Raw genomic sequence first — 24,248 nt, 5'->3', positions numbered from 1 at the left:
ACCTTGGAGTCTTGCATTCAAGGAATTGCCATCTTGGAAGATGCTTAACCCAGGGTTTAGGGCATCACACAGGATGAAAATGGGAAATGAATCCTGTTGGCAGGGTGGGAGTGGTTATTTATATCTCCCCCCTCCGTTGGTCAGAGGGATCTGACATCATCCCATCCACGACACACGTTTTGCATTAGCCTCTTGGTTTTCGTTTCGTGTTTTCTTATTTTCGCTCCGATATGGCGTTTGCATGTCACACATTTTATTTCTGCGGTTTTGTTTTGCTTTTTGGCCTTAAGGTCCGGTTTGGGATCTTCGTCTTTTGGATGCATCCATATCGTTCCACGAATATTGGGATATCAAAATAGTTATGACAAACGAGTTGGACGAGTCTACCGATGGGAAGAATAGAACGGCATGCAATGAGGAAGCGTATGAACTGCAGTCTGTACCTCTCGATGTTTTTGGCTCCAAGCATGTTGGCCTCATGATTTCGCTTCATAACTCAGGGACTTGGTTTTCAGGTGAAATGGCATCCATGCTAAGAATAACACCGCAATAATATTATGGAAGGATATTTCACCGATCTGACTGTCCAAATCTTAAACAAGGCCTTTGCGATCGAACTTTGCCCAAAAATCTCTCAGTCCTTTAGAACCTCATTGAGTCCAATAATAGCATCACCGCCTTGCTATCATCTCCTGCAATACTAGTATGAACGCTGATGTCCTTTCCACTCTTCCTTTATCCGTTGGAAGCACCACCCATCTTCGCTCACTCTTTCGTTGATGCCCGAGTGGTGACGTGACCCCTTCTGTTTCTCTTTGCCCTTGTGTTCCTTGATCCATCATTTTGAATATCAAAGAGGAAGTCCTCGATATACCTTGGCCAATTTCGGCTCATCTTAAGTAACATATCAGTAGCAGTCTATCCATCCGGGTGATGTTGCAAGTAACTCGGCAGGCCCTCAAACCTGATGAAGAGAGCACAAGACAAATGCCAAGAGGCGATCTTGGCAGGGGTAAGTAAATAAACAGTAGCTACAAGACAGAGTCCATACCCAAGCCCATACTCATAATTTTCGTAGATCAGGCAACATACTTCAGACATACATACTTCTGTTAAGGCATTTAAAAACAAAAATGTGTCACGCCTTCGGAGACTTTATCGTTGAGATGAGTCATCAAGGCATCTCACCATTGTCCCAGCAACCTTCGGGGTGAGCCGACAGTTCAGACGGTATGCCACCATCCTCTCGACACACATGCAACAATGAGCGCACGATGATGACCTCTCCCAAAAAGTTTATAGCATCATTAATCGTTATCTGATAGGCAACGACCTAGCAAGAAGCCCTGTTGTTGGCCAAAAGTAATTCTATCTCACTAGAACTCATCATGATCAGCCATATATCCGTCGGCCCAGCAAATAAATTGCAAACCATGTATCATGCATCCTCCAGGAAACCGTTTTGTATCATTTACCACCTAATCTTCACTGCTCGGAATCTCATAAAACATCATCTTTCTTCGCTCGACAGTCTGCGGCGAGAACCGAAACTCCTTGTGCGCCTCAGTTACCGAATTTTCTTCCTCCTCTGCCTCAGATGTGGTTTCAATGATCCTTTCATCATCGTCACTCAGCGCAATACCGATCAGATTGTCTTGCTGACGAGCCTGCGACTCCAGCAGACTATCCGGACGGAAAAGCTGTGACGCAGGAATGCAACGAGGGTTGAGACACATCTCTGACACATCATCTTGAATTTGGCCGAACATGCTTTCCTGGGATTCGAGCTGTGATTGAGGGAGAATGTTCCGTTCTTCGAGGATCATGCCTTCGGGAGACAACTGTACGCCGTCCAGCAGGGGAAAGGTCTCAGGGGTTGGAGAACAGATGGTATTAGTGAGCCTCTTACGGGGCTTTTTCAGCATGGGTTGTGATTGATTTTGGCTAAGCGTTTGAGTTAACAGACCAAGAGATTGACTGTCCCCAATAACTTGTGTTGCTGGCAAACTGGACAGCATGTCATCTAGTTGCTGTAATCTATCAGTTACTGGATTCGGCAGTGGTAAGGATCGCTTAAAACGTAAACGCACCACAGGTTTCTTCGGCTTCCGTTTGGGAGCTCCAATTCTTGAACCCCTGTTTTGTGTTTGTTTCTTTGGTGCAGCCGGCTCTGCAGAAGTTCTCTGCATACTGGCTGGCTGCTTGGCTGATCTGAGGGATTGGGAGCGTTGAGTCTTTTGAGCTAGCTTTGATGATTGGTTGCGCTTTGCTCTTTTTTTGTAAATTTCGGCTGTACGTTTGGACGGCTTTCGTTTTTGGCGCTTTGGTTGAAGCTGCTGCTGAAGTTCACATTCATGTTTAAGAGGGTGTTCAACTTCAGGGTGTGGATCAGGCTCAGCTGGAACTTCACATTCGGATTCAGGCATGGATGCATTTGCAAAATTAGGCTCATTCTCACACCCAAACAAAGGCCTGAGCTCGATGTCTGCCTCTGATTGCTGCATTGCTTGTGGCTGTGGGATTGGAATTGAATCAGCTGCCATGTGATGCTGTAATTCACCTTCTGGTTGAAGGACCGTCTCGTCCACCGGGTCGGGAAGTTTGGAAATCACATGCTCCTGAATGGCTGGGCGCTCCGGAATGGCAAAAGACGGTGGTATGATGCTGATGAAGTTAGCCCAATGATTTAACGTGCGAGAGAGTTTGGCTCACTCGAACTTGATAATTCTGTCATACGTATACTCGCTTTGTTGCTGAAGTATCAAGTTGGCATCATTGAACTCTGTTTGACCAAACTTCCAGACTCCTATCAAAGGATCATCTGGACGTTCTTTGACGTGGAAAGCTAATGTCCAGCTCTTGTTGTCTGTATTATTTAGCACTCCATCACGGATAATAATGAGATTGCAGGCGGCTTACCCTTCCACGATGGAAGACGACTCAGATAATCTCCCAGAATCCACAGTTCAGAATTACCTGTTGAGGTGGAGATCTTTCCAATCCCAGCCCTCCAGACATCGATCACACACCTTCCATCGGACTCATACTTCAAATTGATTGTGTAATGTTCAGAAAGGCTGTCCTGTACCCATGTTTTTTCTTTAAGATATATGATACGGAAGCTGACAAGCTGCTCACTCTCTAGAAGGGGAAAAATGTCGTCGATCTTTCGGAATCAATGTTAGCCAGGTACTCAAGCTTCAAGGTTTTTCTTACCAAAATTCCCAAGAAACGGCTAACTCCGTAGTCGGCGCCATGCCGTAGAAACACCGAAAAGCCTTCGTCTCGTAGGAGCTCTTTCTCATAAACCTGAAGAGGCGAACCCCCGGTAACCATGTCTGTAAAAGAACGAGAAGTGAAGTTGTCGATCGGGATGACCTGGAAACAGTGAGGCGGAAAGGAGTGTCTAGATTTGCAGGCCATCATTAGAGTATAGCAGACAAGAAAGCAGAGGCCTCTTCGGGCGGAAGTAATATACCTGGCATATAATATTTGGCTGATCTTATTCGTATGTCAGTCAATTTGCCAGCCATCTCCTGGTGCCAGTTTGCCTTACAGTAGCGCCAAACAGAACTTTGCGGAGCTCAAAATCTCGCTGTGGTCTAACCGCTGTGGTGAACCAGCCGTTTTCTGGTTGGATATCCATGACTGAAAGTTTGAAGAGCATTCGATTCCCCAAGAGAGACTGCCTAGAAGTCGTGCATAAAAGCTCTCGACGATGTAAAATGTGTATTAAAGAACTATAGCTGTCTCCCAGCAGATTCTATTCATCACCTCTCGCGTCGCATCTCAATTGACAGCCTGAAGCCAATGTCCCCCAGTGAAACGGCTGCCTGCAGATTTGACATCTGTCCGGGAAGGAGCAAACAGCCGGCGCGAGAGAAGACGAAAGCAGGAGCAGTCATCGTTGCTCCCACCTACAGTTGTGATCGACTTTCGCATGCGCCACTTTACTGAGATTCAATGGTGGGAAAACACCATCTTACTTGGCAGATGGTGATTTCGTCCTTAGTTTTGGCCTAAGCGACGCATGCTTTGAGCAGACTGGGTTTGATCAGGGCTTGGCCAAGGGCTGCTCGGGACGATCTGGAAGAACTCGAAACAAGTGCTTCAGCAGCTAAGCATTGGATCAAACGGCAACCTTGATCACCAGTACGAAGTCGTCAATATGGGCTAGCCACCGTAGAAACCGACATCATGGAGATCGGAGTACAAGAGACCCGGACGAGTCAGGACCCTACGGTGTTCCCGAGCCATGACCCCACAAGCCCTGGGTTACCTACAGAACGGCAGATGCCTCGGTCTCCGTCATCAGATCGTCGATCGGATCTCGACAGCTCGCAAACCGTCACACTCGGCCGTGCAAACCCCTGTTTACGTTTGCGCCTTCCGATCGCGATCATGCCTTTTCCCAAGAGAACACTTCATCGGCGGATGTAACCAGCGCAATCTCGAGATCCACAAGGCTGGTTGGGAGATCCGTGGCCCCGCCTCCGCGTGGCTTGGCGTGCTGTGACCCCACCCGAACCTTGAACTAAAAGCAAACGTAGACGTCATGAAAAAATTGAAGGACAGAGAGATATTGGCGAAAAACTGTTAGGGATGTCTTTGTGTACGTAGGAAAGGCCCTTGAAAAGTGACTGTGCAGATGTTTCCCGCTCTACCATGGGGTTTGAGGTTCCAAGCGTTGGGTTGATGTGGGCTGTGCAGGCTCCAGGTGGCTGGTGCGCCCCCACTCAGGGGTCGCGGCGCGACGTGGAGCAACGGGGTACGGCGGACGGGAAAGGCAATTTCCCTGACAAAGACGTGGCCAAGCAAACTTTTGCTTCTAGCGAATGGGTCCTCGATGGGCAACCACAAAAGAGCCTCGGGAGGACCGTTCAGTCAAAATGCCAATTAAATCCGTCAATACATGGATAGACTCGAGTGAATGGCCGTTGTGGCCGACGTGCTATGTCACGCCGCCTGCAGCTGAATTTTTTCTGTCCGAAAAGGCGACTTGGAAGCACGGGATGACGGTGGCACGGTAGGCGCGGTGGGCACGGGCTTCGCGAATCGCAGCGAGTTGGCGGCTGCCAAGTTAGGTCTTGGCCTGAGTGGGCCGCCCTGAGGGAAGCAGTGGATCTGTGGGCCATGGCCTTCCTGCGTCCTCCTGCGCTGCTTCCTGCGTCCTGCCTCTCGGTTGACTCCTGGTTCACAACCGTCACCTCACTTCAGCGAAAGGGCAGGAGCCATCCGCTCTCACCATCTCTATCTCCATCCCTCACCTACAACGCCGGACAGACCTGGCCCTTTCCAGCCACTTCTTGCCCACTATTCTTGCATCTTATCTATCAATCTCTTGTACGCCATCCCTTCTCTCGACTCGTGGATGGGCCAGCCTGAAACCGACTTTTAGAAACCCGGATCGCCTCCCAGATCACTGCCGCTGTCCCCAGAGTCCTGCTTCCGACCGACGCCCCAGGGCAAAAGCGTGCACTCAGCGACCCCACTGGCCTCATCTTCCGTGAATTTGAGACTTTCGACGTCTGCCCCTGATCGGCCACATCACCCATCGCTGTTTTTTATCGTGACGTGCAGTGGGGGGATACGTACCATGATACACCGGCCTTGACTTGCTGGACGCGCGGTAACTGGCGGAGGACTCCTTTTGGGTGTGACACGCTCTGGAAGACGGTCGGCCGCTCCGTGTCTGGGACGCGTTGAACCGACCCAGAACAGCCCTAACTCATTTTTTTTCTCGGCCCTAGCGACGCCAGCAGTCAGTTTGACCGACGTTGAACAGGCCTTGGCTGCAACATATTCGGAGTACAAGCCTCTAATTTTCCCCTTCTCGGCAGCCTCAGCCTTCCCAACCACCCACTACACTCTCCACAACCCCCTCAGCTCCCGCGACTCGGCCTTATACCCCTTCCTCGCCAAAATAAACATGGAGGCCCGCCGGTCACGGTCAAGTCATAAGGTCTCGATGACCATCGAAGAAGACGAGGCCACCGTCACACATCGCATGATGCAGTTTGCCGACGAGTGCATCGAGACAAAAACAGTCACTACCACAACCACAACAAAGCGGTCCTACCCGCCTATTTTTCTCCGCGAACCTCGCGACGTCCGCTCGCTCGATTCCAAAGAGTATCCCCTTGCCTCGAAGCCCACCCCGCCCGAACTGCAACGATTGACGTTCGAGATCGACGATTTTCAGACAGTGGGCTGGGATGAAGACGAAGAAGAGGACGACATTCTGGATTCTCAGGTGAGCACTGCGGGTGGCATCATTGGTTTTGTGCACTCTCCTGCTCACACGACGGCCCAACTTCAGGCTCGGCGGTCACAGAGTACCGACTACGTTCGTGACATAAAAGTCGAGCCCGGTATAGAGAGCCCCATGGCGGCTGCCTCGCAAACTCCCGTCCCTCCTCCAGAGCTCCTACAGCCGCGTAGGTCGCGCAGATCAATAATCCGGGCAGTTTCGCCTATCCACACCCCCATGCTTACTAGGAGTTCGCGCCTTGCTGCCGCTAAGCCCGCACTCATCGCGTATGCCCAGCCAGACAAGCTCCGTCGTGCTGCTACGCGTGGGTCTCGTCGAGAGGCCGAAAAGGCCATACGCAGGCCCTCTGGACTTTTTACAACTCCAGATAACTCCGAATTAGCCATTAGCCGATCCACGAATATGCGTCCCTTTCCTACGGACAGTTTTGATACGGGTGTTAGCCAATCTACAGCCGTTTATGACGCAGCAAGTCCGACTGGGGATGACTCCCAAGCAGCATTCAGCAATGTTGCCACTCCACCCATTACAGATACCGATCTTCGGCCGTTCGAAGCGACCGATGACCCGCTGAGCATTGGTCGCAGCCCAGCTTCTAGGCGAAGCATTAACGCGGTAGCAGCACAGGATGTCAGTTTGCCAAGTCCGCGACTTTCACCTACGTTAGCAGCCGCTCAATTGCAAAGCCACGCCGATGACGATGCCGACGACTACGAGACATCCTTTTCGACTCAACTAGTGCGTTCTCGGCAAAACTGGGCAGATGAGACTCAGATCACCGAAGATAGTCACGACGGTGCAGGGCCTATGGATCTTTCTCCCGTCCACTACGAAAATTCGATATCGCGATCACGATCTGGCCGTCCCCGTTACGTGGATCCCGCAACCATGCTTAATACCTTCGATGCTATGCCAGATAAGCTGAAAACATGGATGATGTTTCAGTTTCTCCGGCGTTGCTCGAGGAATACTCTTCATGTCGTCGCTGACGTGGTCAACCCAGCTTTGAAAACGGATTTCCTCAAGCAGCTCCCGCTTGAGCTCAGCTGGCACGTTCTCTCCTATCTCGATCATCGCGACCTGTGCCGCGCTGCACAGGTGTCGAAACATTGGCGTAGAATTGTGGACGGCAACGAAAGGGGTTGGAAAGAGCTTTTTGACCGCGATGGGTTTGTCCTCGCTCCGGGGGAACTTGAGCGGGCCATTAAGGAAGGCTGGGGTTGGCAGGATCCTTATGGGCCTTATGAATACGAGAGGGATCTGACCAAGCCCGACCGGATGACGGCTAGCGAGTCGGAGCTCATGCAATCCGTTGTTAAGAGCGAGAAGATTGAGCCGGCTCCCAAGACTAGGGCAGCTAAGCGAAAGCGTGCCCTCACCAGTCTTAACGAGCGGGCGGCCAAGCGTCGCGCTGGTGTCGACGGGAAAGTTGACGGCAAGAACTCGCAGACTGCCAAGATGCTCAAGTTTGAAGGCCCTATTTCGGCTGCTAATGCCGCCGCGCTTGCTGTCCCTGATCCCGGCATTGGTCTTCCGAGCTTACGGCAGCTTCACTTGTTCAAGTCACTCTATCGTCGCCACTACCTCATTCGCAGAAGCTGGATGAGCGGAGACGCCAAGCCCAGGCATATCGCTCTTGCTGCTCATCCTCGCCATGTCATTACCTGTCTCCAGTTTGACGACGACAAGATTATTACAGGCAGTGACGACACGCTCATTCATGTCTACGACACTAAGACAGGCCAGCTACGGAAACGGCTCGAGGGTCACGAGGGCGGTGTGTGGGCGCTGCAGTATGAGGGCAACACTCTGGTGTCTGCAGGCACGGACCGGTCAGTTCGTGTGTGGGACATCCAGAAGGGCCAATGCACGCACACTTTCTACGGCCACACTAGTACTGTGCGCTGTCTTCAGATCCTCATGCCCTCTGATACCGGCAAGGTTGACGCTGATGGTAAGCCCATCATGATGCCGCCAAAGCCGCTGATCATCACGGGTTCTCGCGACAGCCAACTGCGCATTTGGCGCCTACCCGAGCCGGGCTCGCGGCGCTATATCCAGACCGGGCCGCCCCCTAATGACGAGCAGTGCCCGTACTTTATCCGGATCCTGTCCGGACACAACCACTCCGTTCGCGCTATCGCCGCTCATGGAGACACCCTCGTGTCAGGCAGCTATGACACCACAGTCCGCGTCTGGCGTATCAGCACAGGCGAGCTGCTGCACACACTTGTGGGTCACAACCAGAAGGTGTATTCGGTTGTCTTGGATCACAGACGCAACCGGTGCATTTCCGGCTCCATGGATTCGACCGTCAAGATCTGGGATCTCAACAAGGGCGAGATGCTCTACAACCTTGAAGGCCACTCTATGTTGGTGGGCCTTCTGGATCTTCGCGAGGGCAGGCTCGTCTCGGCCGCCGCGGATAGTAGCCTGCGGATTTGGGATCCCGAGACGGGCAAGTGTAAGAAGGTCCTCGACGCCCATACCGGCGCCATCACATGTTTCCAGCATGACGGAAGCAAGGTCATTTCCGGCAGCGAGAAAACGGTCAAGCTGTGGGATATCGAGACAGGCGACTGCGTCCAGGATCTTCTTACCGATCTCAACAGCGTCTGGCAGGTTAAGTTTGACTGGCGCCGGTGTGTGGCGGCTGTTCAGAGGGGGAACCTTACTTATCTTGAGGTATGTCATCCAATGAGTTTTGTTTGACGAACGATTTGCTAACGAAGTCTTTGCAGATCCTCGACTTTGGCGCAGCCCGCGATGGCTACAAGCCTGACGAGCTTGGACATCGCATCCTGCTCAACCAGGACGAAGTCCAGCGTTTGGTTGAAGAGGAATCCTGAGTCAGCATCCCCACATCTTTGAGAGATAATCGTTGTCTCTTCACGTCAAGTAAACAAGATCAGAGTACGAATACAGCATCATTTCGGGCTTTACATCCTTCGCCCTCAGCAGTATTGGGTTCCGGGAGCAATTTGGTCTGTTGTTCGACGGGCCCAAGTATATGCTTTCCTCAATCGAGTGTGTACACAGAGTCATCAGCACGCTGGGCGCTTGGGAGATGGCTGCTTCCAGATTTTCTTACTTTGTTGTACGGTATGGCCGTGATTGCGGTTATCACTATAGGGCATGGCATCATGCGTGTGAAACGGATGGATGGTTGGTTCGTTGACATGATGGATGGACAAGGAAGTAATGGATGGGATTGTACTTGCAATGGCGGGTTCTTTTTACACGTACGAAGTATTATCTGGTTGGTTGGCCTTTTATTTCCCAAGGTTTCACGGTCATCAAGTCTGGCGGGAATGGCATAGCAATGCAGAGCAGAGCAGGCGGCTGTATCAACGTACATTTTTTTACTCCTGACGTGTGTTTGCTATGACTGACTGACTGGGTTGATTTGGCTTGATTGAGTTGATTCACTGAGTGAGTGGTTGGCTGTGGATTATTGATACCTAAACAATGAATGAGATGGGCATTTCTTTACGAGCGAGCATGTGGGTTGGTGACGAGGGCGAGGGTAATGGTGTTTAGTGCATCGTGCATGAAGTTATTGGGGGACTTACCCAAGTGCAAAGTGACGGGTATGGAAGCCGCATACTTGATAAGTATGTTATCATGATAAAGGGACGAATGAATAAATATTCCCTGCTTTTTTGGCTTTATCATGATCGCTTCCCACAATCCATTGTGCCGTCGTTGTGATGTGAGCTTGATGTTCGAAGGCTACGAGTGGGTGGAGACGAACACCTAGCCCCAGCCGCCAAGCCCACCGTTCCCGAAGCCAAGTCTTATCGCGGGGTGATCCCAACAACCCGGCAGGGGCAGCAGGGCCTTTCCCCAGGGTCAGGCGGACCCTTGAAACCAGCCTGACAAGTTCATTTTCTCCAGCCTTGCTCTCGCCTCAAGTTGTTGGGCCGCCCTGTGTTGGATGGTCTGCCTAAACCTTAGCAGTTCCCCTACTTTCTTCCGCAGCATCTCTTGGGATTTCCTAACATCGTTTGCTTCCTCCAATGATTCGTCCCTACGGAATTTTGGGCATTGGATTTGTGACTTTTGCTCGCCGTCTTTTTAACTTGCCGTTGCTCCGATTTTTTTTTTCTCTGAGTAGGGAGAGATGGCGTCAACAAGAGGTGGGAATGGAGAGGTAATGGGGGCTATTGGGCGGTTCTGGAGGGCAGGTTCCAAACTCAAGGAAATGACTTGCAAGAACCGGATGGGGCTGACATGATATTACAGAGGAGCTATGCGTCTGATTATATTGGATTTATCTCTTTGTTTTTGGGATATACCTATGTAGGTTCTCACCCGATCTATCCGACGACTGAACTTATACACCTTCAGAACAACATCCAACTAACCTGCGACCTTCAGCTCGTCTTCACAGCCCGCCCCTTCCACCGCCTTTTCACCCTCCACGACACACGCATCTCCTTCCCGCACGCCGAACATGAACGTGTCCCCCTCGGCCAAGCCCTCCTCTACTCCCTCGCCACGCCCATGATCGTCATGACCATCGTCAACCTCCTCCGCCGCGCCCCCGCCCGCAACCACCACCTTAGCTTGATGCCCTTCCTGCTCGCCATGATCTTGACGCCCTTCGTCACGGAGGTGATTAAGAATGCTGTAGGCAGGCCCAGGCCGGATTTACTGGCAAGGTGTATCCCCGCCAAGGGGACACCTACTGACAAGTTGGTGGGAATTGAGGTGTGCACGCAGGATGATGATTTTATCCTACAGGACGGGTGGCGCAGCTTCCCTAGTGGACACAGCAGTTTTGCGTTTTGTGGACTGGGGTATCTCAGTTTGTGGTTGTGTGGGCAAGCGAAGGTGTTTGTGCTTAGACAGAAGGGGGAGGAGAGGTCAGCTGTTGTGGTGAGAGGTGATTTTATCAAGGCGATGGTGTGCGGCTCACCGTTGATTGGGGCGATTTTGATTGCAGTCAGTCGGACGCAGGATTATCGGCATGATGTGTGGGACGTTTCGGTGGGTGCTCTATTAGGGTTTGCGATCGGGTGGTGGAGTTACAGGAGATATTGGTATGTATACCGTGTTTTTGATTATGACCTTGGAGATGCTAATGTTTCACAGGCCCCGGCTTACCAGCCCCTACTGCAACGAGCCCTATGCTGCGCCGCTGCCAATCGAGGAAGCGGCGGCGGCGGCGAGGTATGGACGGGTTAGGGACGAGGAGGAGGCTGTGAGCTTGGGAAGGGGAGAGGACAGAAATGTAGGCTTTGAGCTGAACGAAATAAGATCGTAATTCAGGCGTGCTGACGCAGATCCTTCCAGGCAATCTCCCTGCTCGATCCGTAAGAAGTATTGTTACCCCCCGAAAAATTATTACTCCCAGTATTCATAAGGCATAGCATAAGCTATAGTAAGCAGGTTTTAGATCAGATACACGGTTGGAATCGGAATACCCTGGGACATTGGCATAGCAGGAACGGTAAGGCATATTGGCAGGAGTCCACATCAGACAGCACTAAAAGCAGTCCTATTACCGCGCGGTCAATATGACGCAGGACTCTATCCTACTTCTCTTCCGTCGTCTCGTCCTTGGCCAGGTCATGCTTCTTCAACAGCGCCGTGATCTCTTCGGCGCTCCATAGCTTGTGGTAGATTTTGCCGTCTTTGGTCTTGCCCACCGTAGCAAACTCGACTGTCCAAAGTTAGCGGACGTCCGGCGTCGATGGAGAGTCTGGTACTCACTCTTGTCACTGCTCAACTTCGTCGCGTCCATGGTTTTGCTCAGCACTTTGACAGCCAAGTCGCACGCCTCTTCGAGCGTGCAGTCCTCCTTGTAGTCCTGCTTGAGCAAGCTTTGGGCGCTCGCGTGGTTGGCGCCCGAACTAGTCGCCTTCCACCCGCCATAGTTTCCCGAGGGGTTGCTCAGATACAACTGGAACTCACGCTGCGGGTCCCAACCGGCGTAGATGAAAGAGACGCCAAAGGGCCGCAGACCACCGTGTTGTGTGTAGCCCTGCTTCAGATCGCACAGCCGCCGCACCAGCTGCTCACACGGAATGTCTTCGTTGTAGGTCAGCAGGTACCGTTGGGCAACTTGCCGTGCGAAGTTGATCAGGATGTTGGCATCGGCTGTCATGCCGGCCACAGCGCAGATCATGTTGCTGGGGAGAGCGTCAGCCTAAGTGAAAGAGAGATGACTGGGGAGAGGGATACCGACTCATTGATCACGTAGAGCTTCTCTGCTGATGTGTCCTGCTCGAGCAGCTTTGAGGTGACCTTGCGCTCGGCAGCCAGGACAATCCCATCCTTAGCCAGAATGCCAATAGCAGTGCCGGCGTGGGAAATGGCCTCTAGGGCATACTCGACCTGGTAGAGACGGCCATCGGGAGAGAAGATGGTTGTCTAGACGGTTGGGTAAGCTTCCGTTCGCCCCCGACAAGGCCAGTATTTTGCGCGCTCGACAGACACAGGACAAAGTCGGCGTCGCCAACAGGGAGCCGACTTACGCGGGAATCGTATCTTCTCGCCATGGCGACTGGTTACTGGGGCAGGAGCAGGAGGGGAGGGTGAAATAGACGAGGATGACGATGGCGGGGTAGATTGGGCCTTCGGGGAAGCGTTTCTCGAGGTTGCTGCGGGAACAGAAGTTGGATGGGTTCAAGGAAAGGGTCCACCCAAGGGTCGCGGTACCGTGGTGAGCAATGCTGAGGTCGGGCGTTGGTTTGGTGTTGATGTAGGACCTCCAACTCCAGACTCTAGACTCCAGTGCACTACAGCGTAGCTCGCCTGTTCTGCCGCCAGGCTAAGGCTGGAGCTCCAGGCAAGCGCTAACACGCGTAACCTGCCACAAAGCTTGGCATCTTGGCTTGCCTTGCCGTTTGGTGGGGTCATGGTACAGTGTGAATCATGACACATTCTGAACTGTGTGAGTATCCCCGCAGAAGCCCCTCCCAAAAAGGTGGACCCTCCTGATGATTAGATAAGCACCTTCGTCATGTTTCTGAGCCTGTTTTCCCGGCATCCCGCAAACTCTCCTCCTGCATCCTGCGACTTCTTACTGCCCGCCTTCAGTCCCATCAATCCGTCCCAAAAAGACGGCCAAATAGCACGGCTAACCACACAAAGACTTCCATAGCGCCCCGGCACCCATCGTCGCATGTGTGCGGCGATCAACTGGCGTTGAGTTTCAGTCGTGCCCAGGACAAAGCCACGCATTTGCCAACGATCAACTGCGAAGCAGTGCCAATTTGTTCTAACAATTGCGGCACGCGCTCCATTGAGGCCGGACTTTTGTTTTTGGAGCTGGAGCTGCGCGCCACCCATACTCGGCGCGTTGGAGCTTGGGCCATCAGCCGCAACTCCCGCTTCGCTGCACTTCACTTACACTTGCTCAACTCCGGTTGACAAGAACAGCACACGCACAGCACAAATTCGCATTCCCCTTCCATCCAAACCCTTACTCCGTCTGTCCCAACCCACCAATATCAATCATTACAACCCAAAACCACAGACACGCCTCTAAGAGGGAAGCACAACTGTCAAGATCCAACTGCTTGCAGTCGGAGTGCTACGGGTGCTTGGTGCGATAGAATCGGGGATAATTTCTGTCTCTGTTTCACAGTCTCGGTCTGCTCTGAAGATTGCCGTCGTTAGTTCCATGCAAGCGTAAAATTCCTGACTGGATCTGGCCAAACGTGATCTCTACCATCCACATCCTATCCTCATTCCCTTCATCTACTCTACTGAGTTCTGCTGCGTGCAACCTTCCACCGGCGTGTGCTTTGAGCAATCAGCCATCTGCAGCGTTGCCGCTTGCAAAGTGCCCGCTTGGTTGCCAGTAGAGACACGCGCAGTTCCAGGTTCGCTTACAGAACACAAAGAGGAGGCACCTGTTGACGGCAGTTGGCAGCCGGTCGATTGTCCATCCTGCCACAGATTGCGGATTGCGCATCACAGACGGGGTTGCTTGAAGTGAGCATTGCTTCGATCCCAGATCCCAGATCCCGCAGCGCGACCATGTCTGGTAAGCATCTTCGCCGAAAACATCCCTCATGCTCCTTCTTTCCACTCCCACATCCCACTCTGCAAGTTGCTGTTCCCTGAAAAAAGCTTTCCCTCTTCCGATACGCCGAGACGAGGAGAGGACCGTCGTGTCATCCTGGCGCGCAACTACTCCGAGGATGGCGCTTCGTCGCAGCACTCGCATCATCAACCAGCAGCATCTACAGAAGCAGCAGCTAGCGGATCAGCAGCAGCAACAGTCGCTAACCTCCCATCAAACAGCAGCGCCAGACCCGGAACCGCGCCGGTCGGTCCGAGCAACCAAGGGTCAACACAAGGCCCTCGAGCAGCTCGACCTCCTCAGCGAGCCCCCGAAGCGCCGCGGCGGCGGCGGTAAGAAGAAGAAGGCCGCGCCCGAGCCAGAAGAGCAGCCCGAGGAAGAGATCATCCGCTGCGTCTGCGGCGCTACTGAACAAGATGAGGACTCGGGTGAGCCCTGGATCGCCTGCGACCAGTGCGGCGCTTGGCAACATAACATCTGCATGGGCATGAGCCAGTACACGGAAGACTTGCCTAAGGAGTACTTCTGTGAGCTGTGCAGGCCCGAGAACCATAAGGAACTGCTGGCGGGCATTCAGGCTGGCGAACGGCCGTGGGAAGCTCGTCGCAAGGCATATGAGGAGGAGAAGGCTGAGAAGAGGAAGAGAGGCCCCAAGAAGGGCAAGAAGCGCGCTAGCGATCAAAAGGAAGAGGCTTTGCAAAAGGCAAAACAATCTCCCCCGCCGCCGCCTGAGCCGAAAAAAGAGGTTAAGGCCGCTGGCCAGAAGCGCAAAACTACAGATGGGGTCCAGGAGAAGGAAGCGAAGGTGAGTTGTGTGTCTGTTTTGTCTCATTAGTTCTTGACTGACGTATCGACAGCAGAAGATTCGCAAGGTTACGGAGACCCAAGCGGTACCCGTGCAGCCGCCGGCAGCCCCGTCAGCTTCGTCAGCCCCGGCAGCCCCGCCAGCGCCGTCGGCACCATCAGCACCATCTACGACTCCTGCAAGCGAAGCGAGTCCCAAGATTTCGGAGCTCCCAGACACTCGCCAGGGTCCTGCGAAACTCCTATGCAAGTCGCTTAACTTTTCTCTCGGCATCGCTGACAAGAATGGGCAAGTTCCAAACGATGGCATGTCCATTGCGGAGCGCGCTGAGCGCTTCGCACTTGAGATCGAGCGTGCAGTGCATGACAGCCACCCGACGACCAGCTCCTATGCCAGCCAAATCCGTACACTGGCCTTCAATCTCAAGGGTAATCCCGAGCTTACTACCCGGCTACTGGAAAAAAACCTAACCCCGGCCATGTTGGCATCCATGACGACGGAGGAGCTTGCGTCTAAGGAGCTGCAGAGGGAAACGGCTGAAATGAGAGCAAGGGCTGAGAAGCAGTCGATCAAGATTACGGATGATTTCCCAAGGATCAGGAAAACACATAAAGGTGAAGAGTTCATCAGTGATGATGGGTTTGCTGAGATTAGCGAAGAAATCCCATCAGCTCCGGTACGCCGGCCAACAGCCCCTAAGCAGGAACCGAAGGAGACTACCGAGATGCTCCAGGATGCTTCGCGAAGATCCAGCTCAGCACAGACGTCTCCTACAAGGGCAGATTTTGACCTCAACAAGGTCTTTTCAAGCGTCAAGGCCCCTAGTGTACCACAAACTCAGGTGCCGGCCCCGTTACCGACAGCACCAGCTGCTGGCCCAGGCGTCGATCCCGATGTCGACCGCCTGCTTGATGATGGCACCCAGTCACCGCCATACTCCCCTAAGGAGGAACTTGATCCGGATGTCGTCTGGCGCGGGAATCTCGTCATGAACACACTGGCCAACGTCTCGGTGATAGCCAAGCACGCTGGAGGTGCCAACCTTAGCGAGACCATTGGGTTGCCGTGGAACAAATTGATTCCCAAGACTCTGACGGTCTGCGGCCGCATCGACGAGCAGCAGGCCATCGTCTACCTGTGCAGTCTCAGGTACAGCCTGCCGACTGACGTGGTGGTCGTCAACCTCGAGCCAACGACGCCTGCTGCCAGGGAAGGTATGCAGAAGCTAATCGATTACTTTGTGTCGAAGAAGCGGTATGGTGTGATTGGGGATAAGGGAGTTGCCAATGTTCGTGATACCTACCTTGTGCCTGTCCTGCCCGGAGCGCCGCAGCCCGAGTTCATGCTCAACCTTGCGGACAACTACATCCCCGAGCAAAGGACCGAGCCCATGATGCTCGCCGTGTTCGTTTATAGGAATGATCCCGAAACCATCCAGCGCATTCACGGCACCACCGACCCGAACCACGTCATTAAGATGCACCAAGCCGCTGCCCAGGCCCAAGCCCAAGTCCAAGCACACGGCGCGGGGGCCCCCAATTCCGGAGTTCAGGGCTCCCCAGGAAACCCGACGCCCATGCAAACAGGCTTCCAGGCTCCTCCTGTCCGGCAGCAGTCCATCTCAGCCCCCGCCTTCTCCCCTACTTCTCCGCAAGGTCCCTTCCCCCAGTACCCCTCCCCCGCAACGGCACCCCGTCCAGCATCCGCCTGCTTCCCATCCCCCTCAACAACACCACCCTGCGGCCGCGGCCTCGCCTCCTCAGCCTCCGAAACCCCCCGCCCCGTTCATCCCCCCGAACCCGGACGAGCGACAACGGCAAGGGGAAGCCATCGCCCGTGAGGTCTTGGGGCCGTTGATTACGTCTCCGACGGTTGCGTTCTTGTTGCCGCAGGCTCATAATATGCATCGGAAGGAGTGGGAGGTGATTAAGCGGATCTTTGAGGCTGATCCACGCGCGAGGGAGGATCTGCCTTACTTGAGTAATGTGTTGGAGAAGCAGAGCCAGGCCCAGCAGGCTCAGCAACAGCAGTTGCAACAGCAGCAAAGGGAGCGGGAGAGATTGGCGCAGCAGATGGCTGCTGGGGGGCATCAGCAGGTTCATCCAGTGTATCAACAACAGCAGCAGCATCACCCTGCCCAAGGTCAGCCGCATCCACAGGTTCATCCGCAGTATCATCACCATCAAGCTCAGCAACAGCAGCATCCCGGTGTTGCACCGCATCCCCCTCCTCCGCAACCGCAACCTCATACCCATCAAGTTCAGCCTGCTCAACACCAGCATCAACCTCAATCGCAGGTGCAACATGCTCCCCCTCAACAGCAACAACCGCATCCTCATCCGGCTCCAATCCGCCAAACCCCTATCCCTCCTCCTCCAATCCCTCCCATGCCTGCTGCCCCAACGACGACTGCTGGCGGTCCCCCAAGGCAGACACCTATTCCTCCGCCGCAGATCCCGCCTCCTCCTCCACACCCACAGCCAACTCAAGCTCCGATTCCAACGGCGATCCCGGCGCCAGTTAATAAGGGGACTATGGCTCCTGCTTCTGTTGTTGGCGTACCACAGGGCCAGGGCCAAGGACAATCTCAGCAGCAGGGTTAGGAGACTCAGACTTAGACTGGCAAGTCGCTCAAGAGGGGTAGGGATGGGTTGGTAAAAGGGAAAAGGGAAAGGACCAGGGCGTGAGGGTTTGAGGGTGGTGTGCATGGGATCGACGAGTGGGAGGGATGTTTGGAGTCTTAGCCATTCTTTACATTGGCTGTTGTGTTTGATCAGACAAGACTGAGGGCTGGAGGTTGAGTTTTCATGGTGAGGATAGTTGCTTTTGTGTTGTTTCTACATGTTCGCCCTATTCGTTTGGTCTCTTTACTTGGCTGTTGTCCGGTTTCTCTTTCTTCTGGTCAGGGTTGGGGATAGGCGGGTTAGGAGCCAACAAAAAAAGTTAAAATTTGTGATGGGAAAGGTGGGGGAGAATGTGCTGGCAACCAACCAATCAACCAACCACTGCATGGTATTGGTGAGCATTGCAGGAGGTGTGTCTGGCTAATTTAATCGCGGAGTGTTTGTTCATGTACGTATGAGGGCTATGGATGAATGGTCGCTGTATTTTGGTTCAGCGGTCCCTTTTCTTCCCCTAAAGAACTTGAAAGCAGGAGTTCCTGAGGAACATGGCCAGCTGTAAGGTACCTAGCTAAGGGCAGAACGAGGGAGAGATGCAGATGCCTAATGTAACCGTGTAGCTACGAGGTGGACAGCTAGGTTCACTGTTAGGTCTTAACCTAATGCTAGTCTTGATTGACGGCCTTTTTTTTTTTTTACACCTGTTTGTGCTCTGTTTTCGTCCATCCAACAATCTAAGTACTGCCAGACTTCAGTCCTCTCTCTTTTGCCATCATTCTGCTTCAAAATACAGTTGTCCAGCTGCTTACTGCTTCCTTCTTGATTTCGTCATCACCAGGCTGCCATAATGGAAAACTCCCTCTCGCTCACTCTTAAATATTTCACTTCAACCATGGTTACTCTCACAAAGCGGATTATTGCCATCCAGAACACCGTGGTCCCAATGGAAATCGTTCGTCACATCCTGATGTTCAAATGCAAATATTCTTGCCCGAATCTGGAACACTAAGAAGCTGCTCCGGGAATTGTTTGAACGATCGACTAAGGTTCTGGATGAAAACAAACAATGGATTCCCTAACCTCTGAGTCGAAGGATGATAGATCAGTTGTGATTTCTTATTGCAGGAACCATTGTATGATTTGGATCCCTCTCTCTCTCCTTCATCCAAATTGAATAACTCTTGCGCTTAGGTTATCTTCAAGAAGTTTGTTGTCAAGGACTGTGAGAGCGATCCAGTCGCACTTGAAAACTGAAATATTCTTTCCAGCTATTTTTCCAGAGCCGACGACCGAATCCTTTAACGTATCGCGATCAAGACAGAGGAGATAAGACGCCTAAGAGATGTAGTAAGTCTATTGTTCAATCATCCTAGGCACCTTGAATGATTTTTGAATATTATTAGTATTGTTGGCTTTTTAGCGTAACATCACTACACGAAGCATGTCTATCAATAATACTGAACCACTGAAAAAGATTAGAACGTTCCTCCAGCCTTTTCGTGAGTTTTGTGATGGGATCGCTCAAAATGATAACCCGAAAAAAATCTGGGTCTCCAGCTTTTGCTGGAGAACGTGGCCACATACAAAAACCGAAACTCGACGTTCAGCAAAAAAATTTTATAGAGCGAGAGAGTGATGGAAAACACCCCCCCATCAATCCCGGACTGGCTCTAAACAAGGCAGTTGACAGTCCTCTGGATCTAGAGACCGCACCATCTAACATTGGTAGACATCAGATCTCCAAGAAAACCAGCGATGGTATAGAGCAATGGCAGAAACCAGCTCCTTGGCGGCGCGGCTGCCCTCACGGATTAGCAAGAAGAGCTCGTGCTGACTGGTTCCCGGGCGACGTTTGGGCAGGAAGACCGTCGACGACGTCGATGGCGGCTGCTGCAGGTCTGGGAGCTGGAGACGCGCTAGAGCCTCGGAGATCTCGAGGGCTGCAGGCCCATACTTGTCCACAAGCAGTTATCACTGACAGCTACTTAGCTGGGTTCAGAAGAGATGAGGGATAAGCAAGGCCAGAGTGAAAAGGTTTAATTAGTCTCGTAAGGTTCTCCATCTGCTCTCGAAAGAGCTTGAGATCTAGAGCTGAAAATAAGAGATCATCATGTAAATGGGGGAAAAAGAAATTGAAAGTAAAATTAAATGAGGGATTGAGGAACTGATGGGGGAGGAGCGAGGAAAGTTACAGCCTGCTCGAGATCACCATAAAGATAAGCAGCTAGGCTCCATCAGAACATTTCAGTCACCGATTTGACGGTAGCCGAGGCCAAGGGGCTTCATTGGCTCCATGAGCGTGAATACTTTCAATTCATGAACTAGAGCGCCGTTCCCTTGCACGGACGCTCGATCTCTGACTGGACGACTCTTCCAAGCATTGGCCGCCTTATTTATTCCTCAGGTACACGATCAGGGTTGCATAAGTTGAAGGCATCTTAATGTCCGAAGCCCTCGAAAACTGTGTCGACGTTTGGTGATGCTGAAGTTGGCGAAGGCTGGACAGCGAAGTGCACCCGCAAATGTCGCCAGATATTATGAATATGGAGGGGACTCCTTGGCTGAAGATATGGGCGAAGCCGACTTCAAGTGGCCTGCTGGATACCGGACCCGTTTCTGGTAGAGAAACCTGGCAATGTCCCATTGGTTGGCCACCCATTTGAGAATGACTGCAAGCGCATAGGTGATACCAGAGGCTATATCGGTAGTAATAACAAGCTGGTAAAGCGTTGTGACTGTAGATTCCTCTCCCTCAAACATTGGAGCATTGGAGTGAAGAGTGCCCGGCAGGGATAGCAGTGTTAGCGCTAGCGAAGATTGTATGGATAAAAATAATGCTCAGCTTAACATAAGGGATGACTGACGCGTGCTGCACCGTTGTAAAATTCGGAGGTAAATAAAGCACCATCATGATTGTAAGCGCAACGACATAGCGGTTGAGAATCTCATGGGTTTGATATCGAGGGAGCAAACACTGCTTGGCATTGACGCAGTGGATAAACTAATTGCGTGTTGGCTGCGTGTGAGGATGGTTGGTCGAAACTCTCGGACTGCATGGAGAGAGTAACCAGTACTAATGTGGGTGCACAGAGCTTTGAAGTCCTTATGGTAAGGCTGAAAATTATTGGATTGACAAGGAGACAGTAACGCTTCCACAGATTGAAGTATTTTGGACAAGCCAAAAGCCGGAATCTGATCTTCGAAACGTCGTTTGAACGATCTCAGGCATGCGTCCAGGAGCTCGAATTGTTTCGTGTTTTTAAAAATTTAAAATTTGATCCAAGCGATAAATAGGGAGTTACAAGAGTTGATCTCAACGCGCCTGAATACTATAACGGACGCTACTGGCAAATAATACAGACTATTGGGGTATGGCAGCTGTGTGTTGGTTTGTTGTTGAGAACCCCAAAGAGGACAGTGTTCTTTGGCAAAATGGGCAGATAGTTTGCGAGCATCACTCTCAGGCAAGAAAGGCTTTTACGACGAATTGCAGAGAAGTCCGAAGAAATCAGGGGTCTCAGAGATGGGGCAAGTGTTTAACCAGCAATTGTACTCCCCTTGACCTTGGGACATAACCGGCAGGTGTCAGGATAACTAATTCATTATCTCACATTAGCTCTTTGGTGCGACATCTTTGCGCGAAGCATCTAGGTCTACCGTGATGAACCGATATTCATTGTTTTCCATTGTCATCGTTTTGTTTGTCCCTCCAAATTATACGGCAGTATGTCTAGATGCCACTTCCCATTACTTCCAGGTTTCTGTGGCTACAAACGCAACATTGAAGTAATATCTCGCATGTATTGGACTCTCTTCAGTACTCCTTTATTCGAGGATTACGCCCGAAACACCAACATCAAAAAGTTCACAATTGCCACAGCAATTGTAAGCATTGCTACCTATGCAATTTCGTTTTTACTTCTTTGAGTAGCAGATTGGTGAGAAGTGACTCAGTCATTACAGGCGAAATTGAAGCAGGTTGCACAAGATTGGTGGACTCAACCGGTTGTGGTTTGGAAATTTTACTCGTCATGTCTACACCAGAACATCATCAGGACCTCTTGGCGGAGAGGATGTAGAGCTATCCAGCTAGCTGGCCCAGGTCAAAGCCAACATGAACCTGTTTCAGCACCAGCTCAAAATCCACCACCACCACCACCCCCCCGGCAACAGCAGCAAAAAACCTGGTGGGAGCATCAAGCAGGGACGTCTCAGACCCCGAATATCACCCATACCTCACTACACAACCGCCCCCATATCAGCCTTATCAGCAACCGTCATCCTAACCCAGTGGACGTGCCAGAACCTAGAACCCGAATAACAATCCCACTTGTTCCTGTAAGCGACTCGACAACCATACGGCGAAAAATACGGTGGATAAAGTGCTGCACAGCAACCAAGCACTCAGTGACCGCCATCAAGCTTCTTCCACACCTCTGCATTGTACCCGTCCATCCACTCAACATACTCGGGTCCTGCATTTACCCATCCCTTGATCCCGCCTTCTAAGATGAGACTCTCCATGGTGGTGTCGCCCACACGGGAGATGTGGTCGGCAAGCCAAGCAGCTGATCTGGGGCCACGACCGCTGGAGGAGCCTGGGGGTTGTTAGGAAAAATCGGGATTGGCAATGGGCAAGGAGTAGGATAGTTGAAGAAATAAGAGGACGAACCGCAATAGAAGATAGCTTTCTTAACGCCCGCTGCCTTGAAGACAGTGTACACGCTTGCAATAGTGGGGTAGAGGCTTTGAGCGGGGAGATTGATTGAGCCTTGGACAGTCCCTCCCTGAGATTTGGATCAGAATAATTTTTGCGTTTGGAAAGCTGTTATATTCTTGTTTTGTAACAATTCCATGCTAAATTGTTCTTGCAAGACAGTCCAGGTAATTGATTCCAACACCGGGATGGCACATTGCGGGACAAGTTGTAGCCTATCTAGTAACATCTACAGATGTATACATACCTCGAAGTCGTTCCTTCTCACATCAACCAGAATGAAGTCTCTCTCTCCCAAAGATTTCGTCTTTAGCATTTGCAATACTTCTTCGCGCGAAATTCTCGCAGGCTTGGACTGGGGCTCTGGGTAGGCTGCCCACCATGGTGTTGCGGAGGGAGCTGCCTCCTGCGGCTGGGCTGGAGCTGGTTGGCGGTCGCACATTGTTCAATAGGACTATGTTTGATGTATTCTGAGACTTCAACTATAATTCGGCCAGTTCTTCGATGTATTATTTCTCAAAGTTGTGGTTGAAGTGCTGATCTTCAACTGCTGAGGTTCAAAGTGGGGTGTATACGACCCCACCGTAAAGCGGGGCTTTTGATGCCAAGATCCAAGGTCGTTGTCGGATCGCATTTTTGTCCTGCATCGTGGGTCCCGACCCACTTACTTAGGCTTGGCAAGTCTCCCCAAACAGTCGAACCGTCTCCCGTGTCTCCCATGTGGAAAAGGGTTGAACTTTAGCAGACCTCTCATCTCTGCTTAAACCTGATCACCTCGTCGACAATGCCTCTCGGTTTACATATACGGTGTGATTACGCTCACATCTTTTTGCTGCGAAATCTGTGGCTGTCCGTTTTCTCTCCCTCGAGGCTCTCGAGTGGGACAAGTCATACCGATGATTAATCCCGATTACGATGGCCGCAGAAGAAACATGATCAGGTTTGTTGCGAACTACTTTTAAACAAGTGTAGGATCATGCCTCAGAATGCTCTTGGAAAGCTTTCTCGGTGCTTCCAGGGATACTTCTAGTCGATGGGCTGAATTACTGATATCAAGACTTGATATCAGACTTCACCTATATGCTCTCCCGATAACCAGATCAAAAGATCCAGGCACAAAATGTTGGCAGAAGATGAGGCTCTGACTCCAGCTATTTGGGTTCCAGAGCCACTTAGTTTTGAAACTCTTCCCACTTTCTGGTTTATGAATACTGGCATTTGGGCCCGACCAAGATTGAGACCCCTGTTGTGATGAGACGCCAGCACCGCGCAGAGGTTAGCCGACTGTAACGGGGGACTTGGTCTGGTGCAGGCAGGGATTGACAATGGGTCAAATGAATTAGATGATAGCGACTGATGATGTGGGGTGCACGACGAAGTCAATTAATACGTGTAATAATCTTTCTTGGTTCTCGTGTCCTTGTGTTAGGAAGAGGAAGAACCAAGAGAAGTCCCTTCATCGTGTCCGGGCAGCTTCTTTTATGGAATCCCCTTGTTCTTGTGAGTGCCGCGGCCTACCAGGCTTTTCAGTGGTCTCGTCCTCCTGCCTCGGCCATCTGGCTCATTCGGTCGTGTGGCTCCATATATCTTCAGAAATCAACCACGTGTTTGCCGTTAACAATCATTCTATCTCTTGTATCCCTTGTATTGGCAGTTGGGATACCCCTTTCCTTGGACTGCCGTGTCCGTGTGACACCGATTCCTTGTCTAGCTACCCTTTTGCCAGCTAAATAGAAGGCGGCAAGCTTGTACCTTCAAGATATAATATGTGTCACAGCATATGCATTCACAGGCAC

The 24,248-nt window shown here is 51.8% G+C and overlaps 6 protein-coding genes across 6 annotated transcripts; 3 read left to right on the top strand and 3 right to left on the bottom strand.

Moving 5' to 3' along the window:
* Positions 1 to 1,478: 1,478 nt before the first annotated feature.
* Positions 1,479 to 1,925, bottom strand: CTHT_0064140 (uncharacterized protein; the record flags this gene model as incomplete). Its single annotated transcript, XM_006696657.1, has 1 exon — positions 1,479 to 1,925. The coding sequence occupies one exon, from the start codon at positions 1,923 to 1,925 to the stop codon at positions 1,479 to 1,481; it is 447 nt and encodes a 148-aa protein (XP_006696720.1).
* A 4,004-nt stretch (positions 1,926 to 5,929) lies between these two features.
* On the top strand, positions 5,930 to 9,120 carry CTHT_0064130 (uncharacterized protein; the record flags this gene model as incomplete). Its single annotated transcript, XM_006696656.1, has 2 exons — positions 5,930 to 8,956; positions 9,013 to 9,120. The coding sequence occupies 2 exons, from the start codon at positions 5,930 to 5,932 to the stop codon at positions 9,118 to 9,120; spliced, it is 3,135 nt and encodes a 1,044-aa protein (XP_006696719.1).
* Positions 9,121 to 10,416: 1,296 nt separating this feature from the next.
* On the top strand, positions 10,417 to 11,540 carry CTHT_0064120 (uncharacterized protein; the record flags this gene model as incomplete). The annotated part of the gene is made up of 4 exons (XM_006696655.1): positions 10,417 to 10,424; positions 10,519 to 10,573; positions 10,652 to 11,316; positions 11,369 to 11,540. 4 exons carry the CDS (start codon positions 10,417 to 10,419, stop codon positions 11,538 to 11,540), a joined length of 900 nt encoding a protein of 299 aa, XP_006696718.1.
* A 271-nt stretch (positions 11,541 to 11,811) lies between these two features.
* CTHT_0064110 (uncharacterized protein) lies at positions 11,812 to 12,777 on the bottom strand (the record flags this gene model as incomplete). The annotated part of the gene is made up of 4 exons (XM_006696654.1): positions 11,812 to 11,939; positions 11,990 to 12,408; positions 12,465 to 12,649; positions 12,754 to 12,777. 4 exons carry the CDS (start codon positions 12,775 to 12,777, stop codon positions 11,812 to 11,814), a joined length of 756 nt encoding a protein of 251 aa, XP_006696717.1.
* A 1,486-nt stretch (positions 12,778 to 14,263) lies between these two features.
* CTHT_0064100 (putative transcription protein) lies at positions 14,264 to 17,717 on the top strand (the record flags this gene model as incomplete). The annotated part of the gene is made up of 4 exons (XM_006696653.1): positions 14,264 to 14,270; positions 14,357 to 15,114; positions 15,167 to 16,624; positions 16,701 to 17,717. 4 exons carry the CDS (start codon positions 14,264 to 14,266, stop codon positions 17,715 to 17,717), a joined length of 3,240 nt encoding a protein of 1,079 aa, XP_006696716.1.
* A 4,422-nt stretch (positions 17,718 to 22,139) lies between these two features.
* Positions 22,140 to 22,894, bottom strand: CTHT_0064090 (rhodanese-like domain-containing protein; the record flags this gene model as incomplete). The annotated part of the gene is made up of 3 exons (XM_006696652.1): positions 22,140 to 22,333; positions 22,408 to 22,522; positions 22,700 to 22,894. 3 exons carry the CDS (start codon positions 22,892 to 22,894, stop codon positions 22,140 to 22,142), a joined length of 504 nt encoding a protein of 167 aa, XP_006696715.1.
* Between the last annotated feature and the right edge of the window lie 1,354 nt (positions 22,895 to 24,248).

Source organism: Thermochaetoides thermophila (assembly GCF_000221225.1).
Source record: "Thermochaetoides thermophila DSM 1495 unplaced genomic scaffold scf7180000011821, whole genome shotgun sequence".
In the NCBI taxonomy this organism is placed as follows: domain Eukaryota; kingdom Fungi; phylum Ascomycota; class Sordariomycetes; order Sordariales; family Chaetomiaceae; genus Thermochaetoides; species Thermochaetoides thermophila.
This window is presented reverse-complemented; position numbering and strand designations above follow the sequence as displayed.